The following is a 26,249-nucleotide window of genomic DNA, read 5'->3' as shown; positions in this document are numbered from 1 at the left end:
TGACTCAGCCCAAAGAGCTGTCCCATTGCCACTAACACCCAGCTAAAATTACACAGATGATCACCACAGGGAAAGCCAACAAAGCAAAAAGTACTCTATCAACCATTTCTCTGAATGACATGCTGAACCTCATCACTCCTACCTCCCTTTTATTGTAAGAAATATATTTAGGTAGAGAAATACAAGCTCAATCTTTCTGATAGGAAAAGAAAAGTGTATTTTATGCTTCTCCAAATTTATCAGGAAATAATTTCTTATGCAATGATAAAAGGCACAGTTATGCTGAAGTGCTAAGCAGTACCAGACACAGCACATCTTCAGTGGCAAGGAGAGTGTGTTCCACTTTTCTGCACAACTCATTACTGACAAAACCCCAAGAAAATCTTTATAATGTTCTGTTTCTCATTCCATGAATTTTTACAGCTAATGTGCTTTCAGTCAAGAATAATGTAGTGATTAGAACAGAGCAGGATAAGAATATCTGGCAATGTAATACCTATAGAATTTAATGAATTTCTCTCCGCCTAGAAGAAATTTATTGATCACCAATTTTTTTTTCTAGCTTTAGATCAATTTTTACATCATTTAGCATAAAGTTTCTAGAATTAATTCATGAGAAGGTACAGATAACAAGCTTTGAAGGTAACAAGATATTGATTTGTACGACTTTCTATGCTAATTTTAGGATTTGATCACAGCTAATTTAATTTGACTGGTGCTTTTTTACTTTTAGATATCTACAAAATAACTTAAGGATGAAGATTCCCTTTGACAATAACTTCAGAAGACTCCATCAGAAAATAAAATCAGGAAAACTTCAGGGTTTTGTACTCACTTGTGCACACACACTCAGGTATGAGTTTACACACCAGCTTGTTTAGTGGCAAAAAATATTACCTGGAGTGATGTGCCAAGACAGGAGTCCAGGAGGTCTCATCATGGAGCCACCTTTTGATTAGGAGTCTCCACTGAAATGATAATTTAAAAAATATCAGGAGTAAAAGATGTATTTTGCTTGGGCAGTGTTTAGCACTACTTCATGTCAAATCACTTTGTGTTAAGCACTGTGTGCCAAATTAATGCAATTTCCACACTGAAATAGTTTAAGGCATGATTTTCCTCACTGGAGCTTTCACATTCCTTGGCACTACCTCTGTGCTTCCTGGGACACCACAGCACTGGACAAGCCTCTGGGACAGGGATTTGGTGAAATCACAACTCCTGATCTAGGGTAACTGCTTGGCAGCCAAATTAAATAAAATCTAGAAACCATCTGTTTTAGAAACTTTAATGATTAATTTTAGGAAGATGTTCTAAAAATGAGATTATTTTTGGCACAGCATTTATTTGTAAGACATATCACTAGCAATCCAGCATTTTTCATACCAGGCTTATAACTACATTTTCCAGTTATCCATCTGGGCCCTTTTCAATTCAGTGGTTTAATTAAAACTCAATGGTATTATCAATCTGTTGCATTTTTCATTTTGATGGTTATTACATTTACAGTACAGCAGGAGTACAAATTAGAGTAAGAAGATAAATCTCATCTTAAAATTTCATTTCTCTATCTTCAGTAACTTTCCTTGTCATAATATTTTCTAGCTCATTCACGTTCATGAAACAGTTTTAATGATCTATTTTTTTTTATTACAATAAGGGAAAACAGGAAAAAATTATTTTTCAATAGCTTGACACATCTCACAGGGTATCTCTCATCATTCATTCCATCAGTCTGGTCAACAGATGGGCACTACACAGCAAGGTTGGGAAAAGGTCCATGACAGGGCTGATATTAAGTTTTCTTTTCACCTCTTAAACATGTAATTTGGCAGCAGGCAGCCAAGTGCATATTTAAGAAACAGAAGCAGAAATAGAGATGTAGGGAAAATGTAACAGATTCTCCAAAGAAGAGAATAGGGCAACAAAAATTGCAACGTTGCAAGTTGCCAGTAGGTTCAATTAATATTTAAGAAGAGCACAGCCGTGCTTCCCAACTACCTACACAGTCCTGCAGGATTTCAGCTTTAGGATGCAATATCCTGGGTCTTAAGGAGTCTATTTATCATCTTTCCTTTGGCTTTGTGCAGCATTCCCAGGGCATCCTCTGTTTCCTGGGGAGACAATTCCCTTTTTCATTTCCAGCTCCAAGCCTTGCAGCAGAGCTCCTACCATGCCAGTGCTGCTTGCCTGGCTCAGAAAATGGCAGGGCATTTGGAGTTGAAGACTTATTAAACCAAATTATAGAGCTGCCTTTGGTATTTATGATCACTACTGAGGTTATACAAAAGAGGGAAAAAACCATCTCAGGGTCCCATGTCCCACTGAATGCTTCAGGTTTTCAGGGTGAAACATTTCAAATACTGCCTATAGTATACAATATGAGAACCACTAAGAGGAAAGGAAAAAAAAGGAATATTCACCCTGTATCACTAGCTGATAGGGAGCAATGTTAAAACCTTATAAAAATACAAGGCATAATTCAGCTAAAAACCAAGGACTGTAAGGAAAAAGAATATGATTTATTAGCCCTAAGGATGCAGTTAGCAAAACCTCTCTTTCAGCCTTGCCACAGAAGGGTAGCAATGAATGAAATTTTGGGCCTTGCTGCTCTAAGATGGTTGGATGTCAGAAGTACAAATTGTTTCAAGAGTCATTTAGACAGATTCATGGCAGAGTTCATCAGGGCTATGAAGGTTATTATCCCTCATAATAGTGCAGCTCAGAGCTCCCATCTCCAGCTCAGAGCTTTCTAAAACTCCAGGCTGCCAGAAGTGGAAGAGGACATCAAAACGTCTCTATATTCTCCCCATTTTTACAGAACATGACAGGCAGCCAGCGTGGGCAGTGCTGGGGACAGGGACAGCCACTGGGGCACTCTGGGCTGGCCTCTCCTGCTGCTCTCTTGGACTCATCTGAAAGAAGGGAAAACCAAAGTTTGCTGAAGGTCAGTAAGAAACACACCTTCATTCTCACATACATCATCTTCTGGCCTTACACCAACAAAGAAACTACCCAGAAGCATTTATCTGATTAATGTTTTCCAGCAATCAAGCTGTCTGCTGGGACACCATTTGTCAGAAGTTGTGCCTGGGTTTGTGGTGTTCATCATTTTGTTTCCACAGACCTCACACAAAGTCAGTGGAAATTCCTGCTGACTCAAACCTTGGACTAGAGCCAGTGTATCCACAAGAAGAAGTGGTTATACAGCTTGAGGGAGAGAATATTATTTAACTGCTTGGTCAAATGAGTTTCCCGCTTGGATACTGATCTGGATTACTGAAGGAGAACAAAGAACAACACAGTAAACTCCAACAGGCATCATGAAGTCCAAAAACCAGCCTGTATCATAACAAGGAATGTCATCTAAGGCTCAAAGTCTGGCTTTTCCTTTTACTGTCAGCAGAGGGTTCCTTTGGCTGAGTCTTTACAACAGCACTATTTTAAAATATAAAAAAAGTTTAGATAACATTACTTTTCAAGAATAGCAATTTTGCAGCTGATCAGTTTTGACACACCTGGCTATCAAAATGTTCAGCCTTCTATGAAAAGCCTGTAGTTAGTTGAGAGGAGCTACCAAGAGTGTGTCTTCAGGCTGACATTCCCAACAATGATTTTAAAAGCACCTTGGCAGTACTGACTGTACCATCACCCCCAGCCAACACCCACGAGACACATCTTACTCCACACACACACGTGTCACTCACTTCAGCCAACTCATGTACATTTAACTTTGAAAAATTGCTAAAAGACCAAAACAGAAATTAATCTTAGATGCACACATAACTGGTCCAGGGTCATACAGTGGGAGCACTGACTAGTTATCTTTCTTTGAGGTATTCAGAGGCACAAAAAGGCCTTGGCACTCAACTTGCATTAACTTTTGATGTGAGTCAGACACCCAATTATCCTTTGTGCTGTTGAAAAATCCACCCTCGTCTCTAATTCTTGTATTTGCATAGGAGCTGACATCTATTAAAACATCATTAGGTATGCAGTCAAAACAACATAACACTTCAAAAAATTACTGGTAGTCACAGTTAATTGCCTGTAAAATATTTCTTTAAAAACTCAGTAATTGGATTCAATATTTCAGATATCTCTTCCACAGATTTTGGGGTTGTATACTTACCAGGAGAGCCTCAGCTACTGGTATTTGCACCAGAATGAACAGAAGGAAACTACAACACAGTAGTAGCCTATGCTTTATGAGTAGTTCTGACTTAACTGCAAAACCATAAGTTAAAAGAACTGAATACTCAATATCTATTTACACTGTTGTTAAAAGGGTGATGACTATACACTTGAAACAATGTTGAGCCCAAATCAAATAGAACAAAATCTTTACAAGAGATGTAAATGATCACTGCAAAGTACTTTATGAAAAAGCTAGAAAGAAGCATAAGCTTGTTAAAACGGATCACAGAAATCCAAACATGCAAAACACAAAATTGTATTTAAAAAAATTATTACAGATTAGCCTTTATAACTTACCACAGAATGAAAAGAAAAATATGGAAAAGCTGGTTAGAATCAAGGCTAAGAAACAGATGAGGTTTCAAGAACATCAGGAGCTAAAGGAATCATGCCATCAGTATGATTAAGTGCCTCCTGGGTCCTGTGAAGCTGCCATTAGACAAGCTCAGCCCATCCCTCTCGGACACTGAGTGATCCATTCCCTGCCCTGGATCGAACTTTGGTTCCACTGTGCCCTGAAGGACACCCAAGGGGCAGAACACACACAGATGTAAAGTATTCCTGAGCAGTGCCCTGGCTGCAGCCTGTGCTCCATCCCAGCACACACACATTGCTGGTGGGAAACCCCAGACAGCCCTGCACCAAAAGCTTTTATAAAACTGATTTTATTTTAATTTGTATTTTATTTACTCTCGTTTCTGATGTGGTCATGTTTCAAACAGACTTGTCAATGCACAAAGTGCAGCACTGGCAAGACACTGAGAGAGTTTCAGTACCACACCTCCTTCCCATCAGAGCACAGAACTGTGCTGCACCGTGAATAAAAGGGGAAGAAAAGGTAAATTGGCAACAGATCAATAAACTGCCAAGACATAATCTGTTCCTTTAATAAGCCAGAAATATAAACTGATACCCAGAATAATATTTTGATTTGAAACTGAGTGAGAGACTGGAGATCACATCAACTAAACTAAACAAAATACCAAAAATTTATCTGAGTGCTCCATCACTCTGAAATTACTGCAGACAAACTGCCTATTTACCCAGAGGAAGTCATGGACATGAGTAAGTATTTCTTCTTTGTTAAAATGAAAATAGTATTTGGTCTCTTAAAACGAGACATAATACAGCAAAAACTGCAAGTGTTTTCTCGTCTATTCTTGAAACCCTTTATAAATGGAAAGGCCACTTAGCAAATAACAGAAATGGATGCAGCTGCAAAGTGAGTGGAGATAAGTGGGGAGATGAGCAGTCACGGCTGTATCACATTGCTTAGTACATTAAGTTAAGGTAAGCCCAAGGCTGGGATTTAAATATCATCTGCAGAAAGAGCCACTCCAAGATGCAGTTTATCAGAGTTCTGTATGGCACAGGGAGCACCCAAAACTGCCAAAAAAGGTGCCTGTCCAGAACTCAAGAGGATGACCATGAGCCGTCAGTCAGACTTCTGAAACAAAGAGAGAAATCTGCTTGAAAAGTATTTTTAAAGACATGATTTTTCTTCTTAAAGCAGAGGAGAGAGAGCAGTGGGAGGCAGATACCACAGGGCACAACATCCACATCATCTGTGGGAGATCCCCACACAACCAGGAGCTGGGATGGTGATTAGGAACTTTTGGGGATTGTAACTTGAAAGGTGTTTATAAAGTTATATTAAACTTCTTGTACTGCAGCTCAGCTGGTGCATTACTGATACTGGCCCTGAACATCCAGTTCACTGCTTGCTGGTTAATTACATCCCATTAATAAATCAATGAAGTGCTTTGATCCTGATTTGATTTCTGTTAGATTATTTGAGCAGCTCCTCGCTGCAGCAGGAAGGTGTCACAGCCTTCCCTGCCTGTCTTTCTGACAAATTGAGAAACAATACACTTCAGAAAATTTGTACTCACAAACATTTTATTGCTAATTCAGCCCCCTGAAGGAAATTACTGATCAGTTTGAGGACTGACTGAGAAAATGATTCCCCTTGATTTTAGAGGGACAAAAACATCTTTGCATGAGCAAAAATAATGCCATGTTGACTTCAGGTAAGCCTGACCACCCTTCAGATACATTCAGATACACTGATGCATTTTAATATCAAGTTTATTACTTCTTCCATTAAAAAATTTATATAAGAATAAGCAGAGGCCTGACAAAACTATTAAAACCACAGATACTCTCTTCTGTCTGTCTGTTCATTGAATTGCTTCCCCCCCAAAGAAGACAGGCATTCACAACAGCACAAAGAACACCTGGCAGGTCACAGTGCAGCAGGACGCCTGCTACAGCAGCAGCAGCAGTTAGCAACTCCCAATTTGTTATGTTGGATTTTATTGTTAGTTTTCTGCTGTAAATTCTGCTTTCCTGCAATTCTGCTAAGCCTAGGTGAACTATATACCATTTACTAGAGTTTAACTCTCTGCTGACTGGTCCCCATAAACAGCATTTGTTGTCACAGCTATGAATTCAGAGAAATGGGAAAAACAATCCAAGGGAAAGTATTGTAAAAGAAAAGTGACAATTACATTTCCTTTTATTGATGACCCAGAGCACAGTAATGTGCTGGCAAACATCCTTCTTCCCACTCCATCACAGCCCTCGGCACAGGGTGTCCTACACGACCACTAACCTTCATTTCACCCGTGTTTTTTTTTTTTCCTCTTTCCCTGATGGATGCAAAGCTGCACAGGGACAGGACAGGTCCACACAAAAGCAGGCAGGAAACGGGGCTGGCAGTGCAAGGGCAAGAGAGAGAAAAGAGAATGCAGCTCTAGGCCACTCTCTTTCTTTAAAAGTATCAAGAAGCTAAGTGGTTGCATTAAAATTAGGAAGGATGCCCATCTGCCCTCAGTAATTAGTATCCCTCCAAGGAGCCACCAAAGCCTTCTGGGAGAGATCTCTTTCTGGAAACAAGATCCACAGGAGTTTATATGCTTGAGAAGGTGGAGCCCGACCTAAACAGACAGAAGTTGACTAGCAAAAGGTATTTCCTGGAAAGTAAATGTATTTATTCATTCTATGGCCTTTCTACCTTCTGCTAAATTTATGAGCTTTTATGTTCTGTTATATTTTCAGCATTCAGCTCAGAAAACCTCAGTCATGGCACTGAATGAAAAAATCCCATAAAGTCAAAAAGCATAAAGAGAGATTTAACTGCCTCTTCTTAATTTTTTTCAACTCTGGGATAAATCTTTGATGCAAACTGAATGTCTCAGCTACTCTCCAGTAGGGACAGAGGAAATGCACACCTGGAACACCTCCTGAAACTGCTTCACAGCTCCTGGGCTCTCACCATAGCCCAGTCCAAACATCTCCCAAGACCAGGGCTCAGAGATGCCAGGGATGGGGCCAATCCCCTGCCCACCCCACCAGGATCTCCACAGGCAATAGAAACAAGATTTCTCTACTCTGCCTGTGCTACTGCCACCCATAAATTCCCACAACAGCCCTGTCTGATCTGTCTTCAGAAGCTGCAAAATGAAGATTGCTAATATATGACAGCAAGAGGGTCTAAATCATTCCAATTTTGAGCTGTCACAAACACAAAGCTTTGGATGAGGACAGACCAGTCTGCCAAACAGATTCTGCCACAAAATCTTCTCAAATTAGGAAGAAAAGAAAGCAAACAACCTATTTTATTTAGCTTTGGCTGTTCTCCTCCTCTCCCAAACTGTGAGCTATAAATTTCCCCAGAACAGAGCCCATTAACACAATTTCTAACCACCAGTAACAACACTGGTACCAGGCAGCTGTCACCACCATGCCTGTTAAAGCTTTATAGACTGCTCACAGAAAAAAAAAGCTGGAACACTACATGGAGTTTCGGTTTTACATCAGAAGAATACAAGACTGAAACATAATTATTATACTTAGAAAAATTATACAGGAGCTACCCAGAAGATATTTTATCTACAATCCCACCTGGTTTCCAACTGAAAGGAAATCATCCAGCTTTAAGAAAGAGACTCCAGGAAGGGTCACAATAAACTGAACAAGAGAAAATGAAGCTCTGAAAATTAAGCTTTAGAAGTTTGTAATCTTCCTCCACGAGACCAAACTTCATCCTTCCTTACTCCCATAATTTTAGTCTAAACAGCTGTGATAGTTGCAAAAACTCCTTTACCCACACCTGAAGCTATGCTCATTTTAAGAACATGCATTTCTCTGGGGATTTTATATCACTTGAGTTGGAGGAGAAAACAGAAAACAGTGTCAATATTTCATTTTAATATCACAAAGCAAAATTCAGGGAGCTTTTCAGAAACTCAATTCCTGCTCTTCAAAAGGAAGAAACCTGGAAAAGAAGTTTCAATTTCCAAAACTCCATTCTTATCCTCATCACCTGCACATGGAATCATTTCATTTGGTGGTGCTACATGGGAAATTCTGCTACTGTCACTGCTGAACAGAATCCCTGAGATACTGATTAGCTGTAAGATTTTAAACTGAAAGCATGTTTTAAACAAGTCAGACTATATACAAGAAAACCTAAAAGATTGGATTTTTTGGGTTTTCCTATTTAATTTTTTTGTCTTCTCCTCACAAGAACCTCTCAGATCCCTTGGTGCTGTGTACAGCCCAGTTCAGCTCCTTTCTCACTGCTTGAGAATGAAGTTGGACCAAGAGCATCTCAGGTGTATGGTGCTAATGCACTGAGGTTTGCACTGCTGTGCAGCAAATGGGAAGCAACACCTGAATCTTCCTGACTCCTCTAATGCCACCCAACAATACAGATAATGGCATGAAATGCACAGTCCTCGAGGTTGGCAGAACAGATGGAGCCTTAACCTTTACAGGAGACTCTGGTTACACAGCTTCTGCATCTTAAATAATTTATAGGATCTGATCATATGGGAGCTTCAGCTGTGGAAACAGACGATGCTGAAACAAGATCTGATCCAATCTGTTCCTCTGCCACTGCTCAAAACCTGGGAAAGGTGAACAGGTCGCCCTGGAGCCCACAGCACCTGCAGGCACGGGATTTCCAGCCCCACACACTTGTTTATTCCTGTTTATTGCTATCAACACAACCCAGCATCAGTTTGTGGTACACCACATTTGCTGTAGCTAATCAACTTCAATCCAATTTTGCTCTAAAACCAAGCAACTTTTCCTCAAATTACAGTTCAGGTGCACTGCAGGTGAAGATGCAAGTTAGGCAATCACTGCATGTTATCAAATATTTAAGCAAAAAACAGTAACTTGCTCTTAAGGCAGAATATTTACAAATGGGTACAGTGGTTCTGTGGGATTGAAATGGGAAAGAGGACCTCAATTGTACATTGAGGAAAGTTTAGCCTGAGAGCAGCATTTGTGCTGACCCCCAGGGTAGGCAATGCTGGCACAGGGACGCTCAGGGGGCTGTGGATACAACACAAAGCAGAGCAACCACATCAATGTGCACACAGAGCAGGGAGAGGCAAGTGAGGAAGCAGCACAAGTACGTTACCCAGGTCAGAAATACACACACCAGCCCATTTCTAGTATGCCTTATCAAACAGCTGGGGCGGTCTGAAAGCTCCCCAAAACCATTTAGGAGAAGCAGATTAAAGCAAACCAGCCCCAGTTCAGATGACTTTAAAATTCCAGGCTAAATTCTCATTTATAAAAGCTGATTCATGAACAGACCAAATATTGCTGTTCTGGGATGCACAACAAAGAGTGGGGCAGATGGTCTGGGGTGGCAGCAGCTTCACTCATCTGATTTTAATCCATCACCACAGCCCTGTCAGAGCCCAGTCACGTGTGTTTCACTTAACTCACCGTTCAGTTCACGCAAGGCATCCAGAAAAAGCTCACTGAACAAGATGTACAGCTCATATTTACTACTCAACCCTGCCAGCACTCCTGCTTTTTTAAACAAGATTGGAGAAATAAATTTGCTCTTGGCTGCAAGAGCCTCTGCCAGCTTTTCCATCCTAACTGTGTTTTAATCGGATCAGCCCTTCAACTTTTCAAAAACCAGTATTTAATAAAAACAAACAGATGTACAACTGCCGGACGTCACTGGGAGACTGTTAACATGTGTCATCACCAAGTTTTAATAGCAAAGCTAAAAAAAATACAAAGCTTGAGAGTTATGACAGGGAAATATGGTTGCTATAGAAGTCCAGCTTCCAAAAGACAACACTCCCAGCAGAGAGGGGCTCCCACGCACAGCCCGAGCAGGTGCCTGTGCCAGGGCTGGCACACACGCTTCAGCCCCCAAACCCACAGCCCCCTCCCACTGCTCACCCCCACTGCTGCTGATTCTACAGAAAATCCTCCCAAACATAGGGGGGAAATACAGCTTCCTTCATGTCAGGCTTCAGATGGACTCCTCCAGCAGCGTGATACAAGCTGAGCCCCTGAGGAGTGGGGATTTGGTGGAAACCTCTGCCCAGGGGAGGACACAGCTCCCTGTGACAGCAGTTCCATGCTGCAACCTCCTGCATAAATACACCCACCTGAACAGGTTCCAAGGCAGCTTCTCCAGAGGATAATTCCACTTGCAGCACACTCAAAAATACCCCCACACACATTATGATCCCTATTTCTAAGAATAAAGCTGAATAAAATGGTTCCTCCCTTTACTTCCCACAGGAAAGCAAAGCAAAGAGCCAGTCTAAACTTTCTTCCCTTTTCTTAATGAAACTTTTATTGATTTTTCATCCTTGTGAATCATTGCCTTGGAGCAACTTCTCTTAGCCGCAGGTTCTCACATTTAATTTGTATGTCTGCTTAAGGGAAAGTTTATCAACAGAGTCTTCAGAAAGATACTAGAAGGGTTTTATGAAAAAGCTATGAAATTTTACATATGGCATTTACCAGCCTAGTTTAACAAGAACGACAAAAAAAAAAATATAAAGAAACCAGAATAATGCATGACATTAACAATCAGCAGATTCCTGTGACATCCTATGGCACCTCCATGCAGCTGTCAGTGCACAAAGCATACAGAAGTCAGGCTGAATAAATTTGTTCTGATAAAGAGTAAAAAATTTTAAAAAAACCAGACATTCAGATGTATGGATCATCCACATGTTAACAGCTACACAAAGATAAGGAGAACAGAACACATGTGTGTGTCCATAGGTAACAGGACAGTTTCTAGCACTAAAATGTGTATTTGAGTTGGGTATAAAGAAACTGCTAGGATTTAGTGAATAAATAAATGAAAAATCCATCAGCAATACATTAACAGACAAGACAGCTTTGCCAATACCAAAGACATAAAAAGGAACAAATCTCTGATAATTTATTCTTAAGCTAAAATTTTCCAGCTGCTTCAATTGCTATTTACATGGGGAAAAAAACAACTAAAATGCTACAGACCTTTTAGTTCTCATTCAGGCAAAATACATTCATTATACTGGTGTAGGGAGGAAACAAATTTATGGGCCAACAAGTAGCATCCAGGGTACAGTAACTATTACTCAGGTCTGTCTCTAAGAAAAGGAAGTATCCTTTTGCTTAAAAGTTAATCTTTTGCATTGTGACTAATACTGTCTAAATGGCACTATCCACAAGTAAAGTATTGGTTAGAATTGGTTCCACAAAACCTGAAAATAAGGATCTTTCATGAAGTATCTAGGATTCTGGGGAAAAAATATAAAAACAAATCAGGATCTATAAAACTTTTAGGAAAAAAAGAAGTTAAATCATCTGTCACTTTATCAGTCAAACACCTTTGAGAAGTGAAGCAAAAGGAAAGCTTGATGGAAATATTTTCCCCATTCTCTCGTGTCTGTCTTTGCACTGAACTCACAAGTACTGTCCTAATGATGGTAACACAATTGTCCTTAACTACTTCCCAAATTGCCTGATTAAGGAAGGAATTCAATAGTGTTTCCTAGGTAGTATCAACTAATATCCACCATCCATAATGGAGCCTGCAATGTGCTGCCCACACAGCTGGGAGTGAAGCAGAGGAGGGGAAGAGGATTCCTGGTCACAGGAATGACACTGAACAACAAACTGAGTCAGTCACACTCCCAGCTGGGTTGTCCAAGGGAAGAGAAGTCCTTGAGCTGCACAGGAATAAGCCCAGGATAAAGCCAGATGAAATTACTTAGGCAGGATGCTTATTCCACTGAAAGGAGTAAAAAGATTTCATAAAGAGATTGAAAAAAAAAAAAATCATGTTTGTTGATCATGACAATTAGGTCTTCTATTCCAAAAAGGTTTAAGAACTGTAAAAAGTTAATGGGACAAGAAAAAGTTAGGGCAAGATTTTAACTCTCACTAAACAGGTCATACCAAAACACTGAGAGTGAAAGAAAGAACATTTATAAAATCCTACATGAGGCAAACATGAAAAGGTTGCTCAGCTGCAAGATAACTGAGTAATGTAACCTTTCAAAGCACAACAAGAAGCGATTAGGCCGTCCCTTGGATTGAAGATGATTGATCAGGCTGCTGCTATTGGAATTGAAGCTGACTAGAACGCTTTTTATGTAATTGCTTTATTGAATGTAGCATAGCTTTATTTGGCAATATAGTCAGAACACTGTGAGTTTTACCAGTTCTTTAGCTCCTGGTACACCACAGGCTCACAGTTACAATACATTTATCCCAATGACATTGGATTAAATGGCACATACTAAGGTTGCCTCCTGACCTTTCAGTTAAGGTCTACAGGGAATCTTCTGGCTGCAGAATCATCTAGTTGATTTGAGTACCAGCAGCTTTCCATCCTCTGCATCTGTTTGCTGGTTTATTCCATAAACTATATTAAAAAAACCCTTAAATCTGATTTGGGGCCCTGTGTGCTGTAATAATTAAATCATTCTGAAGACTTTGAAAGCTGGCTCATCTATTTAAAAAAAAATCAATCAAGGACGAGTAAATCACAGTGAAGAAGAAGAGTAAGTAAAACTTTCTTTTTTATACTGGAGCACATTGAAATATCTATGGGAAAAGCAATGAGGGTGAGGACTTGTTTGATTTTAACTTTTGTTTTTATCTTAAAAATCAGATTCAAAATTTAAATATAACTGCATAGAATTACCTTTTCTCACCTGCTTTTCAATTTCTTTGATTTACTATCCCCTGGTATCACTCCCTGTTGTTTGAAGAGAGTCCTGGCAAAGGTCAGCAGTCAATTAAACACCAATAAATACCCAACAGGAGAGCGACAATTTCGGGCTGCCTGAGCTCCCATTACTAAACCAAGCAACATGTTCGAAAGCTCATAACAGAAGGCATAAAGTACTTTGGAGTGTTCCAAACATAAATATAATGCTACCTTTAAAGCAGTAAGTATGAAAAATATCAAAGGAGGTATGTAATACCAAGTTTTATCATCTATTGCACACGTATATTGATTTAACCAAGACACGCTCACTTATCTACAAAGCAAAAAATTGGGTTTTAAGTACTGTACTCTGCAAAACCCTTAGGGCACAATAACATTACTGTCATCACTTACTCCGACTTCCCTGTCTCTCATTTGATCTGTCCCCAGTCTTTTCAAAACATTGCAGCTCTGTTTCTATTTCTGCCACCACGCCAGTGCCCTTGGCTGGATGGCAACACTGTCAGTGTGCAAGGGTGACATAAAACACTGGGAAAAAATAATGCATAAACATACACACACAGGCACTGACATCTGAGCAACATATTTAACTCTCAGACACATAGATCATTTTCCCAGTGCTGTGCAGGCAAGGATGTACTTGGGGTGCTGGGAAGGTTGGTTTGCACACTTTCTCATGTTTGAAATTGTTTGGGGACAATTCTAAAAGCAAGATCATCTTGGCATTTTGCAGAGGAATGCAGATAGACGATTGATATTTCCTTAAGAGAAAAGTGGGATCAATAACAGTTAAAAGTTTGGATAAACCTTCATTATCAGATTCCTACAATTTCATACCAAAATGAGCCTCCTGTTAAATACAGACACAACCTCCAATCTGCAGAATCACAAATTTCACACTAACAATGTTTTAAATCAAGATACATCTATACAGTGGTTATGAAATATTTAATACCAACTGAAAAACAGATGTACTGAATTAGTTTAACTGAAAATACTAAAGTTTAAATAAGTTATTCTAGTGATACACCATATGCATTTAACACAAGGAGCTGCAAACAATTTACTGAAATTCATTTTCACTTCTGCTTGGAGACAGCATTATTTTATTAATGCAACCAAGAATATTAAGGAAATTACAATAAAAACATGAGTGCTACCTTATGAGCACTATAGTTAATAACAGAACTTCCAGAAAGTTTCTGGTGTTTTATCACTAAAGCCTCCTTTTAATCTAATTCCATATCCCATCCAGACAGCTGCTTCAAAACTCTGCAGCTAATACATATCTAAATTTAATGAACGCATAGAAAATTAAAAGTACAGAGACAACTCCTCTATCCAGTGTCTCCACTGTGAAGATATTTAACAGATAGAAGTGCTTATTTTGCTTAGAAGCAGGTTAGTGATATAAATGCAACTAATGGGTCAAAGGATGTTAAAGATGTCACACGCACCGAAGTTTTCCCTTCAGCAACTTCAAACCTGTGAAAGTTGTGGTTATAAATGTCACCATATAGAGAATTAAAACATGTCTCACATGTAGGTGGATATTATTACACTATTAAAATTTGAAGGTCTTTGGATCTCAAGGGTGACAGAATAAACCCCAAAAGACAGCAAACAGTGAAAAATTTCAGTTGGTAACACAATAAACACCAGATATCCCCTCATTTAAGCACATGGGTGGCAGCCCAGTCATGTTTTATGTTTCTGTTGACTTGCTCAACGGGTCAATAAAGTCCTGATAAAGACTTGAAGATACCTACCTTGCACATTTAATTTTTAAGCATACTGAATATATAATGCTTTAAATGTCAGAATATTTCAGAGCCATACAGCGTGAACTATTCTTGCAAATGAAGCGTAGGAACACTTTTAAAGCTGCTGTTGACTAAGCCAGGGAATACGAACCCCTCATTACCACTTAATTCTGTGCAGGGTATCAACACAACCCCGAGCTCACTCACAGTTACTTGGGTTGTGCTGGTCACATCAGCCCCTCCTCAAAGCTGAAAAAATCTGACAGCACTGCTTAACAAAGCCATGAAGAGCTTTTAAACAAATCCTGGGGAAATAATACAACAACCAAGCAGCAAATGTATTGCTTCAGGTAGCTGAGGGAGGCTGCCTGGTCCTGTCCCCAGGATCAGCTGGGTACCACAGCACACTCTCAGCAGCGTGGGCTCCACACTGGAGGCGCTGGGGGCTGGCTCCTCTTTGAACATATGCCCTTTCAAGTGAAATTAATCACTCCCTTTATCACTCCTGCAGCATCTGGAGCCATAATCATTACCCAACTGCTGGGAAAGAAATGAAACCACTAATCGCACGGGGAGCAGGGCTTAGCGTTCAGAGCAGGAAAGTTTTTATTAAGTTCTCATTTGAAAAGTGATTTTTCATGGCTGGCCTTCCAGGACATGCCACACAAAAGCTGGATCTGCTTCAGAAACTGTCTACAGCTCACCCCTAGCATACAGAACCAATGTATTTAGAAGCACTACAATGAGGGTTTAACATGCTTTTCCAAACTTAGCTCCATAATCCTAAATCACTATTACACGCAAGTACTACATGGAGACACATTCAACCATGAGCTTTAAAAGGTCTGTGGAAGAAGGAACTGCAGAATTCTGCAAGGAGGTGGAGACCAGGCAGTGCCATCAAGAGCAAGGACCAGCAGTTCCTCTGGAATCACACCCTGCACTCAGACTGGTCTCAGCCCATTCAAAACTCCTGCTTTAAGTGGTCATTCCATCATATCTATCCACTAGCTGAGGGTGATTGAATTAAACCATGCCAAGATTATGGAAATAACCTGGATCACCATGAAATATCCCTTCTAACTTCTCTATTTCGTGTTCCCGGCTTTTGCCATTCAAATTTTTTGAAACCAAGAAAGAATGCAAATAAATTATTTTTTTCTTTTTGGAAAGAAAAGGAAAAAGAATAAAATGATGATGACAGTGCTATTCTCAAAAACAGCAGCAGAAGAAAAAACAATCTAGGGAATAAGGCTATCAGAGGGCAGATTTCCCAAACCTCATGAAAAGTCCCTAGAAAGGGCAGCATCACTTTCATACTGTGAACAACAATGTGTATTTTAGGGATTTCTAATACAATTTTCTGTTATTTTTCACCCACAATTGTGCTCTACAAAAGAGCTGAATGAGGAAGTGATTACCCTTATATACTGAAATCATTCAACTAAGTGGCGAAGTAAAATCCTTAAGATACACTTATTTAAAAAAACCTGCAGGGTTCTGAACAAGGGCAGCAGAATAATTAAATCTAGTACTCCATTAAAACAGGCTGAAAATGTGATCATCCATTTTTAATGCTCCGCCTATACATAACAACAGAAATCTTTCCAACAGCTGCATTCAATTAAAAAAATATTAACCCCAAGGAAAAACTACAAAAACACACCCATCTGTTTTTCTTGCCACTCACTGAGCTTCTTTTGTGACTGAAATATGTACAACAATACAATCCAACAAAGTTGAATGAAAAGTACTACAATAATAAGCTATCTTTTTATTTTTTAAAATGAACTATTTAAAAGAAACCACTTTTGCAGATTTTCCCCTGTGACCCCCAGCACTGTTCCCATAGTAACCACTGAGGAAAGAAAAGGATAAGAAGCCTAACATACTTTCCCCAATACCAACAAAAAACAGGAAAAAGCACCTTATTCTCAAAAAGTATTATTCTCAAGAAAAGAAGGGGGACATTAAAAGATCAGTGTGAATCTCCTGTGTCATCTAGTTTAAACCACCACCTACTGAACATCTGATGCTGGTTGACAAAGATGTTTGGTAAAGCAGGCAGCCTTACTGTAAAAGAACTGCTGAAATAGTTTTGCAAGCCCAACAATAACAAAATGCCCAGGCACATGCTGCAGAAGCTCCTCCCTGAAGGCAGCCAGCCCACAGCCAGGCTCAGCACTCACCTCTGCCAAGGAACTCCTACTCCAAGCACATCAAGTATTCATTTCAGCATTTATTTCAGGGTTATTCCAGTTCCTCCTCTGCTTGCCTTTTTAATTGGACTGTGCTGCCTGAACTGCTTGCTGGATGCTTTTCTAGGAAAATATAATAAGCCTTCTTATATATATAATATAATAATTCCTTCTTTAAGCAGTGGCACCAAGAACTTCCCTCTGCTGTCTACGGTTCCCCACAGGAAACCAGAGCTAATAAACAAGCCAGGTTTTACAGCAAGGAAAAACAGCACCACTTTAAGTATTTCTGAATCTCTAACCACCACTCCAAACTCCTCCAGGAGCCATTCCAACATCTCTGATACTGGCTGGAACTCTTTGTGCCACTGGTCCTTCAGCCACATCCCATACATGGCACTTTCAGCCTGGTGGGATAAGGACAGGACCCACGAGGATGTGCCATGGGCAGCCTGGCATTTATCCAGACCTCAAGCACCTGGAGAAAAGACCAGGCTGGAAAATGATGTTCCAGCATAAGAAAGCTTCTCCAGCTTTTATGGAATTCTTCCGGTGTACGTTTGTCTTGCTCTCTGCCAAACTCACCAGAATTTCCTGGCTGAGGACACAAGGTCTGCACCAACTTTGAAATGTCTCACCCAACTAAACATGAATTGACCAACCCCTGCAAAGAGTTATAAATTAAGGCATCAGGTGCATCTCCACAATTCCAAGAAAAGCTGGATTCAGCTGTTGAGAAAATAAGATCAGATGATGGTACCAATATCAGAAGTGGAGTAAGATGGGTGAAGTGGAGCAGCAGAACCATATGTAATAAAATTTTGAGTTTCCTGGAACAGAAGGGTGGAAATGTGGATAGGAAATGGTAAGGAACAAAGAAGAAAAAACCAAATATTTATCAATCTGAAACAGCTGCACTTCTGTCTGAGGAAACGTGAGATTAGCTTTGAGGCCACCCTTAAAGCTTCTCAAATATCATTGACTAATATCAACCAGCATATTAAATTTTGCTCCTAATGAAATTTTGCAAAACAACCTTCTTTGAATCTTCAAATGCTTTTTTTTAACGTTTTGTAGAAATAGAAGCATAATTTGTGCTGTCACATAAAATATTATTTGTAAGTAATTATTTTAGACAAATTTAGAACTAAAGTACTATTTTTTTATTTAAATCACTTTTTAAATGTCTACATAATGAAACTATGCCAACACATTAAAAACTGCACTGCTTCAAATGAAATTGCTCATTACAAAATATTTTTTCAAAAATTATTCTGAGATATTTTAAGCCAGACATTTCTAATTCAAATTAAATACAGTAAAATACCAGTAGATTAAATCTTAATTGAGATCTCATATAATTCTGAGGAGCAGCACTAAGAAAAGATTTCATTTGACCAACCAGTTCTAAGAAATAAGTTTACTCACAGGGGTCCAGAAGCTTGGTATCCTCAATTCATACATACATTAGCAGCAATGACCAGAAGAAGAATTACTTACATTAAAGAATAGTCTGGCTCAGGAACAGAGGCATAAACTGATCAAGAATAAAGTTAAAGGTAAAAATATGAAGATTTATCATTTTAGAACAACTTTTCATTATCAGGTTTATGGCAGTGTCCTGGTTAGTTTGAGGCAGAACTTAATAGGTTTTTTTAAAAAGTACTAATTGCTTCTGCTGTCAATACTACAAGACTGCAATCTATAACCCAGGAGTATGACTTCTCTTCCAACTTCTTAGCATAGTGAAGATCCTTTGAGTCATACAAAGTTGGATTAAATCAAAGCTAAATTTCCACTTGAAAGTTTCAGCTTTTAAAACTCTGTCCACCAAGGCAGCACAAGAACAACCCCCTATTAGAATGTTTTACCAGATAATGAGAAGTTTGGAAGTCAGACACATCATAAACCTTCCAGACACCACATAAAGATCACTAAAAAGCCATTTGTGCTTCATTCATGAGCTGTTGTCCTATCACATAGAAATCATTTCATTTAGGACAGATAATCACTCTTCATTTTGTCGAGCTTTCGGGAAAACTTCACTTGTTGCAGAGCTATTTTTGAGTCTCCTTTCAGCAGGTTTGAGCTCTGCTCTCCTTTGAAGACCTGGACTCCTTTTAACATTTGGTGTACGTAGGTAAGAGCTTGTCTTTTAAGCCATAAGGTCAGAGGCACTTCCAAACCAGCACTTGACCTTCCTGAAATTACGATCTTGAGAAAGGGCATTTTGTGGTGGTATTATCAGAGAACAGAGAACAAAAGACCCTTTTTCATCATAGCCAGGGCTGGCTCACCCACACCCAGGGTGCTTCAAAGGTTCCTCCACATTAGAAGTTGTTCTCTGGAAAGTTCATTTCGTCCCTTTTCCATTACAGATTGTTTCTGAAGAACGACTAAAGATCAAAACCCATTTGCTAACCCTATTTTAAGGATGACTTTCAAATACAGGTAGTAACTCAAAATTAAAGTTTTTATATGCTCACCTCAGGCAGGGGTATTTACAGCTCACACACCTGGCTCCCAAAAGCCCACGAACTCCAGACATTTAATGGTTTCTTCCTCAGGTAAAAATCTCTCTGCTGTGATCAGAATCATTACAAACCCATTTCCCAGTCTGAAATCTCACTTTCAGTGCTCTTCCACTCATATTCAGGGAGCATGTCCCTGCTGGGCTAAATAGCCATCCTGAGTCATTTTTTTCTAGAGAAGGAAAACTCACTGGGACACAACATCTGGGTTTCTAACAGCCTCCTTCTTCCCTTCCATAGTCGACAGAGGATTATTTCCATCACAGATAGCATTTTAACCATGATTAAAGAACCATTTTTCTAAGAATCAGGGAATTTTCATCCTAGAAAAAAACGTTTCTACAACATATCCCTCAATAAAAAATAAAAAATTAAAAAATAAAGCCACGTCATTGCTTTAGCTCTGAGAGCCTTTTATGGGCTATGTCTCTTATATTTGCATTCTGTTTGCATTTTGGGGGAAACAAAGACTCCAGCTGAAAACATCAGAAGTGAAGGGGAGCCAGAAACCTTGAGCTATAAGAGGTCCACGAGCTACAAAAGGAGTATCTGGAAAGAGCCACTCCAGCACTTTATAATCCTAATTTTCAGCCTCTTCCCATAAAGCACACAAAATATTTGCATGTATCTTACACTTAATTCTGATTTTGGAACTAAATTTAGGAACTTCACCCAAAAAAAACCAAAACAACTAGAATTATGCTGTGGACTCATGTACTTGTCAATCTTCTATATACAGTTTTAAAACCCTGAAAGGCCATCACTAAACATAGGCATACTGGCATTGCAGAAATTCCAGGAACTCTTAGGACTACTCAAGTGTTGGAGAAAATTAACATGGTGAAATATACAAATTGCTAATTGGCAACTGCATTAAATACTATTAATTTACAAGAATTTAGATCCAATTAAATTTAGCAAGTGTGAGAAAATTATTCAGCTATTTGATGTTGCTGAGTAATTTAGCTGATACAATTATTGCTTTCATGTTTAGTGGCCATTAAAAGAGTATCTGACAAGAAATGTCTGGAAACCAGAAGATACAGGGTACAGATATTAATTTACGACTTCTAGAAGCCAAAAGCTCTAAATAACTGGTTTTAGGACAGGCCACAAATAAGCAACATGCAAGTGACAGCTCTCTGAACAGCTGAGGGAAGAGTTTATATAAAATACCTCACACTGCCAAGTCCTCATGCTTTAGAAAAACAGAGCCTAGGGTTTTTTTAGATGCAGTGATTTCAGTACTGCTGTTTTCCCCTAGATCAAGACCACCAAGCACAGCATGAAAATGTACAACTCTTCATTAGACAGTGTCAAGGATCTAGCTGAAAAAAGTCTGTACTATAAACTGCAGCAATGAGATGATTTTTTCCTTTTCCCCAGCCCCATCCATATTAAGGATGCCTCCCTGGATTTGTGTGTGCTAGGAAAATTTATTTCAGTACATATAAATTCATTTTCATAAAGCCAGAGCTTTCAGTAGCATAATCTTATTTAATTATAAAGCATGACATTTCAATAAGAAGTTGAATTTCTCCCCAGCAGGTAAGTAACTTGCCATGCTTACAACAGACACTTCAAGATTTAAAAACAGAACAGATCATCCCCTTCCCCATTATGAATTGCTCATTTCTCATCAGATTGTTTTATTAAGGAAAAGGACAACAGCAGAAAATTTTTCTTGCTATTGGAATGGATCTGCCCAGCTTTTATTTTAAAATTTACTTAATTTTAAGTTCACAGTTCTGTGCTTATATTCACTTTTTATTATTTTGTATTGGGCACAAAAGTCCTCAAACTATAGGATGATTTTTTAAACAGTATTATACAAGCCACAGTTCTCAACAGGTCAAGATCTCCATGACCTACATCCCAGAGTTATTCTATTATTAATGTCTTGCCACAAGGGGTTATGTTAACCCTTCTAACTCCCTATATCCATCTATTCCATTTAAGTCACCACCCCTTTCTTCCCAAAACAGTTCCTTTCAATTTTCTGAAAGACACACCTTTGTGATTATTCACACCTGAGAAACCTTTTCAGTTAAGGCATGGAAATGCTTATGAAATTAAGCCACATATGCCACCCTGACACACTGCCATTTACTGCCCACTGAGTTATTTCTTAGGATGACTGCAAAACCACAAGATTCAGGATTTAGAAATGCTGATGCTTCACTACTACTGCAGAGGAAGTAGGGGCTTCACAAATTATACTCAGTTTCTCAGCAAAACAAAATGTTCTGGGTGAACATACTATTCATTTCAACCTGGAATGAAACATTTGGGGCTGAGGTGTAACTTTTATCTAACTTTCAACAAAATACTTCAATGGGAAAAAAAAGGGAGAGGGATAATGTTTACAAACATTGAAGAAAACTCTTTTTCTGCAATCAAGACAATACATTTAGCTGAAACTCACAAAATATTTTCATTTGGAATACATATCAGTCAAAGTTGTTTTCTACCTCATGACACTCCATAAGCAGAGAAAATACACCAAAATACTCTTAGGATTTAAAGTTTTTAAGATGACTCTTGAGAGCTCAGATATTTTTAATCCACTGTGGGAGTCACAAGAACTGACAATTTTCTTGTGCATCTGGAAGAGGAACCTTTACAACAAGCCCATTGTGGGGCTTTCAGAGCAATGGTGCTCACACAAACCTGGGCACCAAATTTTCTTACTTCTACCTACATCTGCCCCAGATGCTTTTGAAGCATTGAAAGCTCCTTATTTTCAGCTGGAATCATCAAGTCAAATTAAAGTTTTATGATTTCCAATGCACAGCCCTAAAGACTGACAGTACAACACACTTTGGAACTGAAGAGAAGACAGCACTGAAGGCTCTAATTTGTCGTAAGAAAACAACTCTACCTTTCAAAGCTTGTTCAAAAATCATGTAAATAACAGTGAATTGGAGAAAAGAGAGTCATTGTTTATTTCCTCCTCACTTCACATGCTAGACAGTGTAAAGAAAAATCTTTAGCAATATAGTATCATGCTTTACTTTACCAGCCCTTCCCCAACTTCCCTTACCAGCAGCCAGGCAAGAAGTTTGTGTTGATCCTCTCAGAAGGACACACAAGTTCTCCCAGAAAAATTGCTTCATTATTTCACTAATTCAATCTATTACCTTCTACAGAAATTTAATTAAAAAACAACCAAAATACCAAAGAATGTCTCAAAAAAAAACAAAAAAAAAAAAAAAGGGAAATTATTTTTCATCACATTTAATCACTCTGTTGCTCAGTCACAAAAGGCCAAACCTCAAAGGGATCCTGGGCAATGAAACCCCTGATTCAGTTGAGTATTTTTGATTAAGCACTCTAAGTGAACATTTACCAAATTTGCCAATCTTTCCATTTCATTGAACATTCTCTGCTGCTGTGTGTTGTGCTACAAAACAAGCATCCAATGCACCATGATTGGCTCTGTGCAGCTGCACCACCCCATCTGCCACCCATCCACTCCAGCACCAAGAGCTGTGGTGCTCCCAAAGCATCTGCACAGGTTTCCACACCTTGTGCACATTCAGCCACTGCATGTATCCAACCTGAGATACAGGAATATTTCCTTAAATGTACCAATGGAATTATAAACAGATAGACCAAGAGCATGGACTTCTGACTCAGTTCATCCTGAGAGATGCTGGTGTGCCCCTTGCATACAAAAATTAAAAGAAAATTATTAAATATTTCAAAGAAAGCAACATTAGGATGATAATCCAGTAAAAATACTCTCAGATGACAAGCATTAAGGAGTCCAGAATTATGCTCTGGCTGCATAATTGCAATAGACATGTAGATTACTAATGTCAAACACAGATCAACCCCTTCTATTTTTCAGAATAAAAAAAAATAGAATACAAGACATTATCAGACTTTTAAAATTTATTATTGAACTAAAACAGAATGGAGAAAGGACAATCATGCCATCCTTTAATACATCAAATATCTAGTAGAGAAGTTAACATATCTTTTTCCTACCTGTTTTCCAGACAAACTGGTGACCTCTCCTGGCTTCCAGATCAGCTGTTTGCAACATTAAGAAAACAAACAAAAGGAAGGGCTTCCCCAGGCTCTGCCATGCCCAATGAGGAGAAACCCAGTTCTGTTGTAGAAGCATAATTCAGATAATTCAGTCTCTTGTATTCTTTGGTCCTAGAATTAAGCAAAAAAAGAGAAGGCTTGTTAAAATATTTAAGCCACCAAGGCAACAGGCTCAGCCTAAGGATTGCCTGGTGGCCACTGCAGATTTACAAGTCCCTGTGTGCCAGATTTGATGAGGACAAGTCTATTACAGATGCTTCAGTGGGAGAGAGAGGAAAGAAAAGGAGAAGGGGAAGAGAGAGGGGAAGGGCCATCTCCCAGAGGAACTACAGTCCCATCCTGAAAGCCACTGTAAATGCTTTTAGCAGGCTCTTAAGAAGAAATCTGTCAGTGCCAATAAATGGCAAGGGATCCAGCAGCAGTGTGTGGTGTGTCCCTTCTTTTCTCTCTTTGGCTTTAGCAGGATTCTTATCTTGATATAGGCAGACTAAACCAAAGTGAGAATGAATTCCATGTACAAAACACAGCTCCAAATCCAGACTCCATACCCTACATTTATGACCCAGGCCTGGAAGTGTTTTAGCTCCAAACCCTTTGTAAACATGGGATACCCAAGAGCAACTCCACAAATGCAGCAGGAAAAGGAAGGAAATGAGGGATGCTTATTAGCACATGATGGACCAGCTTGAAAGGGAAAACCAGACACTAGACAGGCATTTCTATGGAATTTGGGACACTCATACAATCCCTTTGAGCTCCAGGTCAGCAACCAGTTACTCCAGAGAGGTCTCTATGACTAAGAGATTTTAATTAAGCTCCCCAACACTTCAGACAAATACCAGAGGCACACTATGAATGAGACAGAAGTGGATCAAATCCTGCTGCTACAGCAGTTTTTGACCACACAATTCATTAAAATAATCACTGAGTGGTGCTGGAAGCAAGAAGGAATGTTTCTCTGGGTCTTCTATACAGAGCAGGAGACCAACTCCTAAATGCCAGCTTCAGCAAACACTCACATTATTTATATACTACAGAAAAGCTCCAAACAGCAGAGATTAAGAAACTCATACAACAAAATAAAATCTTCAAAATTCCAATTCAGTTTAGTAATTCCAATCTTTGTGTCTCTCCTTCCACAAGATGACCAACTAGACACTTAGGCAGATTTTACATGAGTTTCAAGATATTTTGGATTCATCCATATTCAGGTGGAAACAATTTAGAAATCTCAAAAAACAGTCGTAGTACTTTCACATCAAACAAGTTTCTGATGTAAATTTACATATTAATTTTTCTGATGCAATAGCTTTTGTATTTATACCATGTATTTACACCATGCTCAAATTCTCCACATAATTCTACTTATTAGTTTATAGATAAATTAGGTAAAATTAGGTAAAATACCTAATTTATAGGTAAAAATGTCACATCCATACTTGCATAAGGAAGGAGATAACACCTGCCTTCAAGATTTGTCTTCACGGGCTTCATCTTGGTGATTTTCATTAAAATTATCAGATATTAGAAGTTCAGTCCAGAAAATTCTATTACTTTCCTAACCTTATGAAAAGCAACATTGTCATAGCACATAATACACAGCATCGTTCTTGATAAGAAACTGAAGATAAATTTGGACATTGTATACACTGAATATACAGTAGAGCTTTTAATTCCAGGCTGTATTCAAATTACTTTGAAACAGTTTCTATCATGATAAATTCATGCAATTACATTTAATCAGATATTGACTGACTACAGTGGGAGATACTATGTAGTATCTGTTATCTGGTTTAGCTCATCCTTGAGTTTCAGATGCACAGCATCTCATGTACAACTCAAAAACCCAACAACCTGACCAAACACAGTAATGTGGGCAAGGGACCACGCTCATGCTTTGCTCATGTCTTCTGGTTTAATTTTATTCAGAATTCACATTTAATTCAGAGTGCAACCCAGCAATCCACACACCCAGGCAATGTAACACAGACCACAAGTGGCCTCACAGGAAGCACACGAGCTCAGAAATCTTGAGCATCACTGAGAAATACAACACAACAATGGAGTCCTGGTGTGTGGGGAAGAAGGGCCCCCAGAAATCCTGCCAGTCAGCACTTTTGGCCATCAGGATGGCTGCTCACCTCACACAGAGGAGCTGAGGAGGAGCGACTCGCCCAGTGCCTTCAGCATCGCAGTCACCATCTAGGACGGCCGGAGAACTGAGTCACTGACTTTCTGTCAAGGGAAGCAGAGGAATTAGTGACACTGCTCCAGCACCAGCCTTGTGCTTCACCTACAAAAACAGGAAGGAAATTATTTGGATGCTCAGTTTTCAACACTGGAGGGGAGCCCCACGCCCAGGGCCAGACAATGCCATAAAAACAACACAACCCAAACAGGCGGGGGCGTGAAATGGGCGAATCCAAGGAAACCTCAGATAACAGCTGATAAAGATGCTGAGATTTTTAATGAAGCACCAGTAGTGCTCATGAGCTGCTTTCCC

At 39.2% G+C, this 26,249-nt stretch overlaps 1 protein-coding gene across 1 annotated transcript in view; it reads right to left on the bottom strand.

The window, feature by feature from the left end:
* The window catches only part of THSD7B (thrombospondin type 1 domain containing 7B), a 243,712-nt gene extending 217,731 nt beyond the window's left edge, over window positions 1-25,981 (bottom strand). Inside the window, exons 1-2 of the mRNA XM_056496809.1 lie at window positions 25,888-25,981; window positions 23,684-23,857 (exon numbers count right to left, since the gene is read on the bottom strand). Coding sequence (XP_056352784.1) covers window positions 23,684-23,822 — 139 coding nt within the window. The 5' untranslated portion in view covers window positions 23,823-23,857; window positions 25,888-25,981. The remainder of the gene's footprint in view (window positions 1-23,683; window positions 23,858-25,887) is intronic.
* Window positions 25,982-26,249: the final 268 nt, after the last annotated feature.

Source organism: Oenanthe melanoleuca, chromosome 7, assembly GCF_029582105.1.
Source record: "Oenanthe melanoleuca isolate GR-GAL-2019-014 chromosome 7, OMel1.0, whole genome shotgun sequence".
In the NCBI taxonomy this organism is placed as follows: Eukaryota; Metazoa; Chordata; class Aves; order Passeriformes; family Muscicapidae; genus Oenanthe; species Oenanthe melanoleuca.
The sequence above is the reverse complement of the archived record's forward strand: the minus strand, read 5'-3'. Positions and strand labels throughout refer to the sequence as shown.